Source organism: Carassius carassius, chromosome 14 (assembly GCF_963082965.1).
Source record: "Carassius carassius chromosome 14, fCarCar2.1, whole genome shotgun sequence".
NCBI classification, from domain to species: Eukaryota; Metazoa; Chordata; class Actinopteri; order Cypriniformes; family Cyprinidae; genus Carassius; species Carassius carassius.
Window position 1 is genome coordinate 22265991 of NC_081768.1, and position 12944 is coordinate 22278934.

At 38.6% G+C, this 12944-nt stretch overlaps 1 protein-coding gene across 1 annotated transcript; it reads right to left on the bottom strand.

The window, feature by feature from the left end:
• Positions 1-1148: 1148 nt before the first annotated feature.
• On the bottom strand, positions 1149-11012 carry si:ch73-49p17.1 (protein LBH). Its single transcript, XM_059566679.1, has 4 exons — positions 10789-11012; positions 3106-3166; positions 2508-2679; positions 1149-2335 (listed from the first exon to the last, which is right to left on the bottom strand). The coding sequence occupies exons 2-4, from the start codon at positions 3163-3165 to the stop codon at positions 2283-2285; spliced, it is 285 nt and encodes a 94-aa protein (XP_059422662.1). The 5' UTR covers position 3166; positions 10789-11012; the 3' UTR covers positions 1149-2282.
• Positions 11013-12944: the final 1932 nt, after the last annotated feature.

A 12944-nucleotide genomic window follows, 5' to 3' on the forward strand; every position in this document is an offset into this window, starting at 1 on the left:
TTGAGTTCGTAGTTCCCACCAGACTACATAATTAAGTAATATTAGATAATTAACATAACGATTGAGGTGAAGTTGGGGTGGTGGAAGGTGTTGTGTTGGGTCCTTGTGTTGTGATTGACAGGATCAAATGAAAATGCTCGTCCCAAACAAAATCCCCATTATTCCTTGCCATTTTGGGAACAATGGGGTTATTGAGCAGAGAAAAGAACTTAATGAACACATGTCCAGGATTATAAACTACACAAAACAATGCAATAATAGTTTCTAAGAAAACATTTCTCTGAGCTAAATGGTGTAAATATGAATAGATAAAACAAAGGAGATTTAATGGATGAAGAACACAAACTCAGCAGTTATCTAATGTTAATCTTTATTTAAATTTACCAAACAAATGAACAAACAAAAATGTTTACATATATAGAGCAAGCATAATATTAAAATATCAATTAATTTTGATAAAGTTTGACGATGAAATGAAGGCAATTGAGTGCAAATCTTTAATAGAAATCTAAAATAAAAATAAAATTCTGTCTGCTGGTTAATCATGTAATTCTAAAAATCACAACTGTCAATGCATGCCAATACAAAAAGATCAGAAATTCTGATGGAGACACATCGTATGATAGTGTTGGGAAGTCTTTTTATGGCAAACTCATAAGATACTTCAAAATATAGACTATATATATAAACAACATCAAGGCATTTTCACTATAAGAATTTAGAAATTGTGAAAATATCAGTAGGGTAATGTATGTTGTGAAGTGGTTTAAGAATCACGTTAATATTACTACAACATCTAAACTATTACTGTTAAAGTAGATATCATCATGTAAAAATGTACATGAAAATGTAAGTGTAGTATGCCTATATGTGCAATACTCGCAGACACAATATCAGAGTTTGCCTTCCCAGTATTTTCCAGCATGTTATGGTGTATCATTCATGCCTGATGTACAAACGGTTTAGAATAAGTTCTATAATACTCAAGGATAAGTGTCTGTTTAAATTCCTAGCCCTAAGAAAGAAAATAGTAATAGCACGCAATGCTTGTCTTAGCAGACACAACTAATTATAGCCAGAAGTTATGCTTTATAATAGGCAGTCTCCATCTGTAGTCCAGTGCAGGACTCTAGCTCCAGCAGTTGTGCTTTGAAAATATTGTGTATGTGCACAAACGCCTCTAATAATTTAAAGTCTGCAGAAAGTCAGACAGGGCTTGGAGATATTAGGAAGTCCTTGTCCCCAGGCTGATTGACAGGCAGACATGTTTGAAGTTCAGTAGCAGTCATTCCTCACAAGCCTCAGCCAGATGGTGAGAAGAGAGAGTTTTCAGCCGCAGAGCGTGTAATGAATAATTTTCACATGAATGAGAGATTCACAGTGGTCACTGCAATCTTTTTAGAATATGCATTCACAGGCTTCTGGGTTACATCAAAGTGGAGGGCATGATAACAAATCAATACATCGCTCTCTAGATTTGAAATGGATCATCAAAGCATCCAAACCCACTGAGTATGTTGTGCTCATTACACGGTTCTCTAGAATACTTGATTCTGATTGGCCAATAAACATAAACAGTAAATATACATAAATATTTGACCACAGAAAGCTGCGATTTAACTTTCTGAGCTCAAATATTTATGTGGACCTGGCAATCAGTTTCCCACATTGCTGTGCTTGTTTAAATCTGTATCACTTTGTGATATTTACATCTCACACATTAAATTAATTTTATATTTTACATCCATTTATTTGATAAGTATCCGAGTATTAAGTGAACTAACATGATCAGCTGTCAATAAAGCTAAATAATAGAGCAATACTGGTTAGCTGTCTGTACATTGCTTACTTGAGATCCAGGAACTGTGTGTTTTTTATACATTTATATTGAATGATATTCTGTACATTCATATTCTCAGATGAACTGAGCTCATACGATCCAGTTTTGTTGTGTCATTCAAATTCTACATATTTTCAGTATATTCTCAGACATAGAGGATACTGTATATTTCTGCATCAGGAAAGAAAAACTAGGCCTTCAAGTCTGAAGGCAATGTAAGATTGCTAAAGCCACTTTCCAAAGATAAAATGTGTCATGAGTTTGATCTTAAAAAGTACAGAAGACTTTCAAAAGTCTTTTTAAAGCCATGAATGTGTTATAAAGGGTGCTCAGATATCGCATTGTGTTGCTTGTCAGTATTTGTGTCTTTCTAAGTGTGAAAATGTTGTGAGAACCAAGACTTGTGATAATGGCAGACTTGTGACAACGTATTTGTTGAATTTCAGTCACGCTCAGCTGCCCCTGATGTTTCCAGTCTGCTGCACTTGACTTCATCTGAGGGAGGGGAATGCATGCAAGTCATTTATAAAAATAACTTCTCTAAACTGAATCACATATAAGCAGAATTCAGGCAGCATTTATTCAGATGGTCCTCTTGAGATTATTGCACATTGCAATGTTGTGAAAAATTAAAAAATGCATTTTCCTGAATTATTCTCTTACACACCTGTACTCTGGCTGTGTGATATCTGGGTTTGGCTGGAAGGGTCTGTGCTTCTCAGGTCATCTGGGGGCCAACGTAACTCTCCGCTCTCCACCTCTCCCTCTGTGGGCTCCACTACGATGGAGGGCACTCGCTTGAACACCTTGGGGTGGCGCTCCTGTGTATCTGGGAAAATCTGAAAATAAATGATGGCAGATTTTGACTGTCATGTTGAATGTTCAATTTACAGTAAGTTTATTGACTTAAAGAAACAGTACTGCCCAATACTTTAAATATATTATCACATTCACTCACATTTGGGTCTAAGCCTGTATGAATTTCTCTTTTTTTCCATGCAACACAAAATGGAATGCAGAATAACTAGGCTGTTTTCATTTAATGAAACTGAAAGTAGACCAGGACTGTCAAGCAACAAAGTGACGAAATAACACCAAAAACTATTATTGTATTTGTCACACAAAGCTATTGTATGACTTCAGAAGACTTGGAATATAGCAGAAAATAAAATAGAAATATATATATATATATATACACACACACATATATATATATTTGTTTGAAGCTGAAGGTGAAATGACCAATGAAAAGATTAGATACCAACCTGAAAGGAAACGCCTTGGTCTTCTAGACTGTGTTCTGGGTTGTTCATTATATCTGTCATTCTAATGGGGAAACAAAACACAAATCAACCTAAAATGCAATTTTCACTTTATTATTTATATACTTAGTTTTCATTGTAATATACAAATAAAGACCTAGACCAGATGATTCAAATGAGAAGACTGAAGTATTTGTGGCAACCAAAATTTATATAGACAGAAATTATATAGAGCTTAAACTACAGTTTAAAAGTTGGCATCATTAAAATAATGTGTTTAAAGTCTCTTTTGCTCACTAACACTGCATTTATTTAATAAAAATATATATATATAAAGACATTAATATTGTAAAATATTATTATAATTTAAAAGCAGCTTACTTATATTTGAATATATCTTAAAATATAATTTATTCCTGTGATGCAAAGTCAGATTTCTATCATTCAGTGTCATAAGATCCTTCAGAAATATGATACTTTTGATCAATTTAATATGACCTTGCAGAATAAACTTAAATCTTACGGACCCCGCTAAACACTCAATGTTTTATAACACGTGCACAGCAATAAACATGAGAAACACTGAAGGAACTGAGTAAATAATGAGATTATTTTAATAGTGCCTAATCTATTCCTTTAACAAAAAAGACACATTGATCTAAATTCGTGCTCCAACAAGTCAGTTGCAGCATTTGCATGTTTGTTTAAGTCCGTGATCCCTGAAAAAATCCCTTCCTGACTCCCGTTCAAACTGTCATGGTTTTAACAGCATGCACGCAACCAAACACGCCACCTAAACTTTGCTCCAGGCTGCGGTGTGACAGTGACAACACTGGTGTGTGCAGGTGGGTATGCAAATATGAAGCTTGGTAAAATAATGAAACAGGCCTCCATCATACTCATTTAGCTGATGGTGGTCTGAAGGACTCGACCCTGTTTGCAGTCTGTTGAACACACAGAAGTCATAGTCGAATGCTGAAGGATAATAAAACTGTGAACACATAAGCCGACACACTAGCACACCCACGCTCACGCACACTCACAAATCCTGTTCAATTATTCAACAGTTAAAGACTAGATAGTACAAAGGCCTATTAAAACTATTCATGTTATTTTGACAATGAGACCCAAATTGATCAAATTGGTGTGGTTATCATTAACTAAAAATAGAAAAAAAAAAATTGAAATAAACAAAACCTCAATAGAAGATGAAAAATATAGAAATATTTGCTCACAAAACAAAATTGTAAAAAATTACAAAAGCACATTTTTTAAAACAAACTAAAATTAAGATGACTACATAAATATGAATCAAAATACTACAATAGTATTACAAATTAAACAATGTTAAAATAACACAGTGAAAAGCAGATATAAATTAGAGAAGTCATTAACTGTAGAAAAAGAGGAACGTTTTGCACTGATGGGCAAGCTCTGAGTGAACTGTGAAGATGTTCTTCCTAAAGTTTGTTTCCAGCTATATAACAGTATTTTAAAGTTTTTAGATGAGAATGAAAGTAAAGAGAAAGTGTGAAAGAGAATATTTAACAGATTTCTGTGGAGTGTTAGAAAAGATGTTACCAGGGAAGCGCTATTAGGAGCATGCTGAGTCCAATTGTTTGAGTGGTATTTTGCAAAGAATGGTGAGGCTGTTGAATGCAGTGTGTTTCATGTCTATATTATGGTGTCATTAGAACAACACTGATAGATCCTCTTACTTAATGCTGTCCTTTAATTATGGCTTTGCTTAGGGCGCATATTAAGGCAGCTCAACTTACTGCCTATAAAACAGACAAACATGCCATAAAGCATATTACAATGTTCCTTGATCACTTCACCAGTTGTAAATGTTTTAAATCTTGAAAGCCTCTCTTTTTCTTCATGACTGTAATCTTTCATGAATAATAAAAATAAAACAGTCACTCTCAGTGAACTCACAAAAGGCCTAGACATGATTTGGCATGTATGGTGACGTCTGTGCTTTGCAAAAAATCATCTGGCAACCAGAGGCCTTTGTCAGTGTATTACAATTATTTCAAAGTAATTCTTGTAAATTCCGCCCTTGCTTATGGGCATTGATACAAGCGCACACACACATTTGTTTCTGTGAACTGTGGGGACTTTCCATAGACTTCTATTACTGTTATACTGACCGAACTATATTTTCTATCCCCTAACTCTAAACCTACCCCTTACAGAAAGCCTGTTTGCATTGTTAAACTTTCATATAAACATAATTTACTATTTAAAAAAATAAAAAAAACCCTTGTGTCAAAAAATTCAGGTTTTACTATACTTTTACTATACGACACCAAATGTCCCCACAACATAGCATAAACATGTACACACGTGTGTACACACACATACCTGTACACTCTAGACCTCATGCATCAAGGTGAATTAGACTAGACCTAACATACAACAACCAAGAGGTGTGGAGATTGTTGTGGGAAATATGATGCCATATTTATATTTTATGGTCAGTCCATGACTTTATTCAAAATACAGTGCCTTTTTATTTTTTGTGCTATTATGTTTATATCTTTTTTATATTTCCATATAGCTATATTTCTAAACAAACAAATAGACTTGACTTTTTTTTAACCAATTTAGCCATAATTATACATAGGTGGTCAAGGTCATGACATTAAGTGTCATGGCACTTTTATGAAGAAGTTGTTTACAATACAAAACCATAATAACAGGACTGAATATTTAAAATCGCCCCCTACTGACAATCCTCATCCTTAAAGAGTTCAAATCCTTGGATGACTGTCATTATGTCAGAGCTATTAATCTATTTTAATGAAATTGGACATCATTGTGATAATTATTAGACTGGTTAGTTAGGATGCAACAGTGTTGATGCATAAACTGGGGGCAAAATTTAATCAAATCTAACAAATATATAATTATAAAACATTAGCTTTTCTTTTAATATTCATTATGTATATTTGATCAGTGGTGCGAAAAGTATTGACATTCATTACTCAAGTAGAAGTATAGATACTAGGGTTTAAAAAGACTTTTGTATAAGTTGAAGTATCAACTCAAGCTTTTTACTCAAGTAAAAGTGTAAAAGTACTGGTTTAAAAAACTACTTAAAGTATAAAAGTAAAAGTAATGTAAGAAAAAAAATGCCATTAAGAACAAAAGCTTAGGCCGCGCCACAGGGGCCTATTGTGCACTACCCCACCTCCTCAAAAAAACATTTTTCTAAAGGCCATAATGACTATAATGTTATATTAAAATTTTAATGTTGAAAAATTTGGGATGCACTAGGCTACCTGTTTCAGCCGCATATATGCCCATTGAAAATGAACAAGCTTTAGTACAATGCAGATACATTAAAGAACTAGATATGATGACTAGTTGCCTTTAAGTATTGTAATGGTTCAAAAAGTCAAACTTCAGAACCATGTCATCAATAACCTTTAATGGAATGTAAATGTACATCCAAGCTTAGCTGCAGGAATCTGCGAGGGCAATGGACAAGGACATTGGTGCAGGCTTAGTAACAATTACTCTTGTATGGTTGTCTATGTACAATAAACATTATATTTCTGTCAAAATGAAAGATTAATCCAAGTGATTAATCAAAAACTAAAAATGATTCGCTACATACGTCTGCTATGTCCAGTGTGTGTGTGTGTGGGGGGGGGGGGGGGGGGGGGGTTTGGCAGGGGCGGAGTGGCAATCGGGACGATCGGGACTTGCTGGTTGATGAATTTTCATGATCGGCCCATTATAAATTATTCATAACGGCCGTGAGAGTGGCCGGAGCGAGAGCGGGAGCGCGGCGGCCGGCACTGTATTTCTCAGTCATAGTTACCCCCCTGCACACTCATCTCATCTCCCCAGTCATATTCTTCATACAGAACTTTCACGGTCACAAAAAAACAAACAAAAAACGAGTATTTAATTCATTTGTTTGTTCTTAAATTAACATAGAATGGAGTAAAACCTCCTGGGAATGGGGAATTCGTTTATCCAATGAACCAATTGCAGGTCAAGTCTGTTTACAGAAATGTAGGGAGATAATGAGCGCCCCCTTCCCCCTCGTCTAATGGCATGAACCAAAAATGGCACACGCCAGACTAAAGAGAGAGAGAGAGAAAGCGCGCAAATTCTAGAAAAAAAAAAAGACAGTCAGGAAGGATTAGCGTGGTTGCTTAACATTTAACGATACCCCCATGGAAGGCAAGAAGAGAAAGGACAAAGGAGGGGCCGAAAAGGCCAGAATGAAGAAGAAGCGGATGCTGGAGGAGAATGCATCAAAGTCAGTAGTGTAGCCAGAAAAGAGACTCTGGGTGTGCATATGAAAATCTGGGTGTGCCACATTTATTGTCAGATTACTGTGCAAAATTATGGGATAGTATTTTTGTCGCACTGCTTCCATCCAACCATACTCCTAGTGGTAATTTGCAGGCCATGTCAAAATGTAGTTAATTGTTAAATGTAATAATTTTCTTCCAAATACGATAGTTTTGAACTTCTGGTACGATACTTGGACATTTCCAATCTGGCAACACTGTCTGATGATGTTGGGCCCGGGGAGGGAGAAACATCCTCATCAGGTGTAACGTTAGGCCTTGTGTCCGGCTGTCCATCAAGCCGAGGTTTTTTGCTTAAAAAAAAATTAAGAAAGGACATATTGCGACATATTGCTAGCTAGCAATGTGCAATCAAAAATTAGCTGTTTATATCATAGACTGCTGGGGTCACAGTCAGCTGCTGTTTGCTGATTGGTTGGCAGTCCGAATGTCGGTAGATATATTTTAACAAAAATAATTTAAAATGTAAATTACATTTTAAAATTTTTAGCATTATTGCACCATATATTGGATTCTTATTTCTGTGCCCCTGAGAGTATGATTTAGAATGTTCAGTGGCATCACAGAACTGCCAGATTCAAACTGCTTTCGGCGTTGGCTGGCGCTGAGCCAGAGACGGACGCGCTCAGCGCTTGTCATATATCACAATTAATATGCAGTGTTTTCAACCACATAATGTTTATTTTAGGTTTCATACATTTAAATATACATAATCACTAGTAAAACAATACATTGGTAGCTTGTAAAATACACACTGGAAGCAGCAAAAACTATCTAATCAAATGTAATTTGCCGACGTGTTTTATTCATATATCAGACACACATAGCAGAACAATAAAGTTTATTCTTCGTCCAGTTCAACAGCCACTTACTTTCATGTATTTCGGGAGAAACTGGGGAATTCAAGTGCTGTATGTAAAATCCGGCTGACAGGAACTGCAGCGCTCATCTCGTTAGATCAAGATAATTTATAAAGGTTTTTAAACGAAGAATCGGAATATCAGATAGTTGGTAAGCAAGTTTGTGTATATATTTTAATAAAAAATGAAAAACCAAATAAAACAAACATCTGTTAGTGGCTGCGGTGTGTCACGTGACAATCATGACGCGTCGCCATGGAAACAAGTCAGTTAAAATATTTGTAACTTACGCGTGAAAGGGTTGATTTAAAATTTTTTATATTTTCTAAGTAAACAACAATAGCCCAAGTTTAGTAAACATTTTTTTATTGAGACTATAAAAAATAATTCTGCATCTATTTTTAGGTGTGCCAGCTGCCACTGTGGGTGGCACAGGCACACCCTGGCACACCCGTGGCTACGCCACTGATCAAAGTGCTCAAAAATTACGGATTTATTCCGAAATCAGGCGTCAACGTTATTGCTAGCCGCCCGTGAACTAGCACAAGCTAGTAAATGTTGGTAGACTAATAATAATGACTAATTTAATTAGTGGTAGGTAGACAGTGGTGTGTGTAGCAATTTCACCGGATCTAAACAAATCAGTCCAACCATAAACCACGTGACCAGTAGTGGTGGCTTTCTTAATATATTTAAAATAATTTTGCAAGGGTTATGACTCTAGTAGTATATATTTTTTAGCATTTTTTTTTTTGACCACCGAGGGCCGGTGGTTTACAAAATTTCCCGGTATTTTTTTCCCGGATTTTTTGGTCCCACTCTGCCCCTGGGGGGGGGGGGGGGGGGGGGGGGGGGGGCTGGGGATAACGAGTTACAAAGTTGGTACAGCCTATTATCACAACATTGTCAATAGCGTCGTCAATCGCAAACGATAATTTATTAAAACGTCTCGCTACCGAACTACCTACAGTAGCTTAATTTGTGGAGGACGAAGAGAAAGCACCCATTTGGTAAATGTGCCTAAGACTTTTGCACAGTAGCTAGTGTATGTATAAAGTACGTATGATTAAATTAAGTATATTTAAATTGTGATTAAGTGTAATTAAAGTATGTGTTCGTTCATATGTGTTAAGAGCTAGATTTTAGAAACGAAAACTTTACAGATGAGAATACAACTGCTCCCTCGTGACCTTTTGTAAACTGTATTTATGACAAAGAACTGCACAGATACGGATATTGTAACGATCTATCGATAAACACACACCTTATGTCCTCTGTTTGTGTTTGTGTCCGCTCGCGCTGCTCCGCCGCGGTCTGCGGATTGAATAGCGCGCTGAAAGACGGGGAGGAGACCGGTCTGACGCCGGTCTCATATGAAATTTAGGGAGACAGACTCTGAGGCGATCGTGAATTTGTGTTCAGTTTATGGAGCTAAATGCTAGAGCCCCACTTAAAAAAAAGCCTAGCGACGTACATGTTTCTTGTGTACATTTCGGAGAACCCAGACAAACATTTCAATCGATCGCTCCGGCATTTAAAAGGCGCCGAAATCTGCTGTCCCTATTCTGTTCGGTGCAAAACGGTTCCATACCCAATCCTACTTTTAAGAAATATATTTTTTGATAAACGAAGGCAACACTGACTCATCCAACCACAATCAAATTCACTCCATCCGGATGGCGCAATTTATCTGGATAGGTTTTTTTTTTTTTTTTTTGTGAATGACAAGCCGGGAAGAAAACACAAGCCGAGATGAAATAGCAGTAATGAAGCTATTTTTTAAAATGTAAGGAGTAGAAAGTACGCTCAGATACTTGCGTGAAAATGTAAGGAGTAGAAAGTACGCTCAGATACTTGCGTGAAAATGTAAGGAGTAGAAGTAAAAAGTCGGCTGAAAAATAATTACTCAAGTAAAGTATAGATACCCCAAATTTCTACTTAAGTAATGTAACGAAGTATTTGTACTTCGTTACTTGACACCTCTGTATTTGATAATACAATAAAGAGAAGTGAGAAATTGAGGGCTGGGACAGACCAAAAGCAATTTACTTGAAGAAAAACAACAGGTGAACATGTCTATTACAACACATATTTAAAAGTTAACATATGTTTTCACTGTTACAGTAGAGTAATTCATTTTGTATCTGAGGGACACACAACGCTCCCATATAATAAAATGATTTTAAGGTTTCATATAGCCTATTTTAAGTGTGACTAATATGTAACTCCATCAAGGCAAATGCATATACAAAATCTAAAAAGAAAGTGCCAAACTGAATAGTCGCAGATATATTAATCAATACAACAGCCATATAAGCAATTAAAAGGATGTAGACACTAATTAATAATTCAGTTCTTCTGTAAATTTGCTATTAAATCTTAAGTGTTGAAACAATTTACACTATATAAAATTATTTTAATAATACTATAAGCTATTTTTTCACACTTCACACTAAAACTGTAACGGACCACAAATTTTATATATGACATACCTTTATTCTGTCCGCTTCTGTTGAAGTCTTGAAGCCCGAGAAATGTTATTATATTGAGTATATCCTCCTGTTAAACTCGCACAGCTTCCGTTTTCATCAGTCCGTCCAGTTCGAGCGCGCATCTGACCTGCAGCGGAAACTTACTGTTGAATGCTGTCATAGTGCTTGTGCTCATCCTGCCAACGTCATTCATTTACATGTTGAGAGCTGCACACATGCAACATCAATCGCCCAACGATTGGTTATGAGAAGCACGCATCCACGTCGTCATCACAGCTTGCTTGTTCATGTAATTTTTGGCATCTCAGATTCAGGTGATGATTATTACGCAAGTGTTTGGGTGAGTTCAGAGACATGAACCACTCAAGCTGATTATTAGAAGCGACAGAGTACAAAGAAAAGGCTTAAAACTTCATCAGAAAGATGCGTAGCCTATACTTCATGTTACTGGTTGATGATGTTATAGTATATAGAAGTATAGAAGCTATAGCGTGCTTGAATGCATATTAGAGCATGGCTGGTTAAAGAAAGGTGAACACTAAATCTCACGTTGTTGGTTATAGATCGCTAACGCCCCCTGCTGCTGGAAGTAATTATTGACCATCATTAACCCCCACCCCCTCCACCCCACACCATGATGTATGTTTGTTTGCATTAATATATATATATATATATGCAAAAGCCTCTAAGTGCCATCTGAAATTTTCATCTAAAATTAGGTTCTCTTACGAGAGTTCTCTCATACTGCATCTTAGCTAAGACGCTACGGGAAAAGTCTCTTTTCATGAAATACTGAAGCAAAAAATTATCCTTAATTTTGAATTTTTGTAAAGCGCATTTGCAGCAGTACAGAGCCATAGGCGAGACGGCTCAAGTGCAGCAAGTGCACAGCCTATCGAGCGCAGGCTGATGCAATATCAGACCAATAAGGACGCTTCGCGCCCATCACGCCACTTCCCGCCGAAACGGGTGTGGCCCAACCCTATAAAAGGAGCTCGAAAAGGCTGACTCACCTGATTTTTCATCTCTTCAGCGAAGCTCACGCATCGCTGGATCACGGAAGAAGCAAGCGCTGTCTGATAGGCATCTCAGCGGGACGAGCCATTCTGAAGCTGCTGGCCTTCGCCGCCTTCCACTGCCGTTCCTGCTGCCCTCTCCAGCGCCTATATCCTTTATATATATCCTTGTGTGTGTTCGCCCTGCGACGCACACTCATAAAAGACCTGCATCTTTTTAAAGATGCCCTCGTGCGGCTCGTGCAGAGCCCCGCTCAGCGAGGGAGATCGTCACGTCATCTGCGTCTCCTGCCTGGGTGAGGACCATGCAGCGCTTGCGCTCGCTGACGGCGGCTGCCCTCACTTCGAGCTAATGCCTATGGTGACTCTGAGGACTCGCCGGGCATTCTTCTCGAAGCCTGCATCATCCGCTGCGCCGCAGCGCTGTAAAAAGCGCCGCTCTCAGCGTCTACCGGAACCGCCTCCAGCTCTGGCAAGCTCGCCGGTTCCCTCCGCTTCACCGGCCTCCCCTGCATCGCTTCCCGATGGTCAGCGGCCGCCGCACGGATCTTCTCTGCTGCTGGGCAGGCTGTGTCTGCGCTGCACACCATGGCCACGCTGCAGATTTTCCAGGGCGATCTCCTCCGCAAGCTGGATGAGATGGGACCTGAAGCGATCTGTCTCGCGGATCTGAGGAGTGCTTCGGATCTCTCCCTCCGCGCTACTAAGTCCGCTGCACAGGCCATGGGACGGGTTATGGCTTCCGCTACGGTGGCTGAGAGGCATTTGTGGCTGACGCTTTCCGACATCGCGGAGTCTGAGCGCGCTGCGTTCCTCGACGCGCCGCTGACTCCTGCTGGCCTCTTCGGATCGTCTGTCAACGAGTTTGTGGAGAGATTCGCTGAGGACCAGAAAGCGTCACAGGCGTTCAAGCACTTCTTGCCGAAGCGCTCCGGTTCTGCAGCGAGCCGCGCTAGACCGGCCCCACAGAGCTCTCAGTCACGCCCACCGCCTCCAGCTGCGTCATCACGACAGCGTCAGCAACGCAGCTTGGGACCCCGTTCTCGCTCTTCCAGCCGTCGCCCCGCGCCGCGGGAGCCGCGGCAGAGGATTACGGTGAAGCCAGAAGCCCCGAAAACATCCTAGCACTGCTGGGAAAGC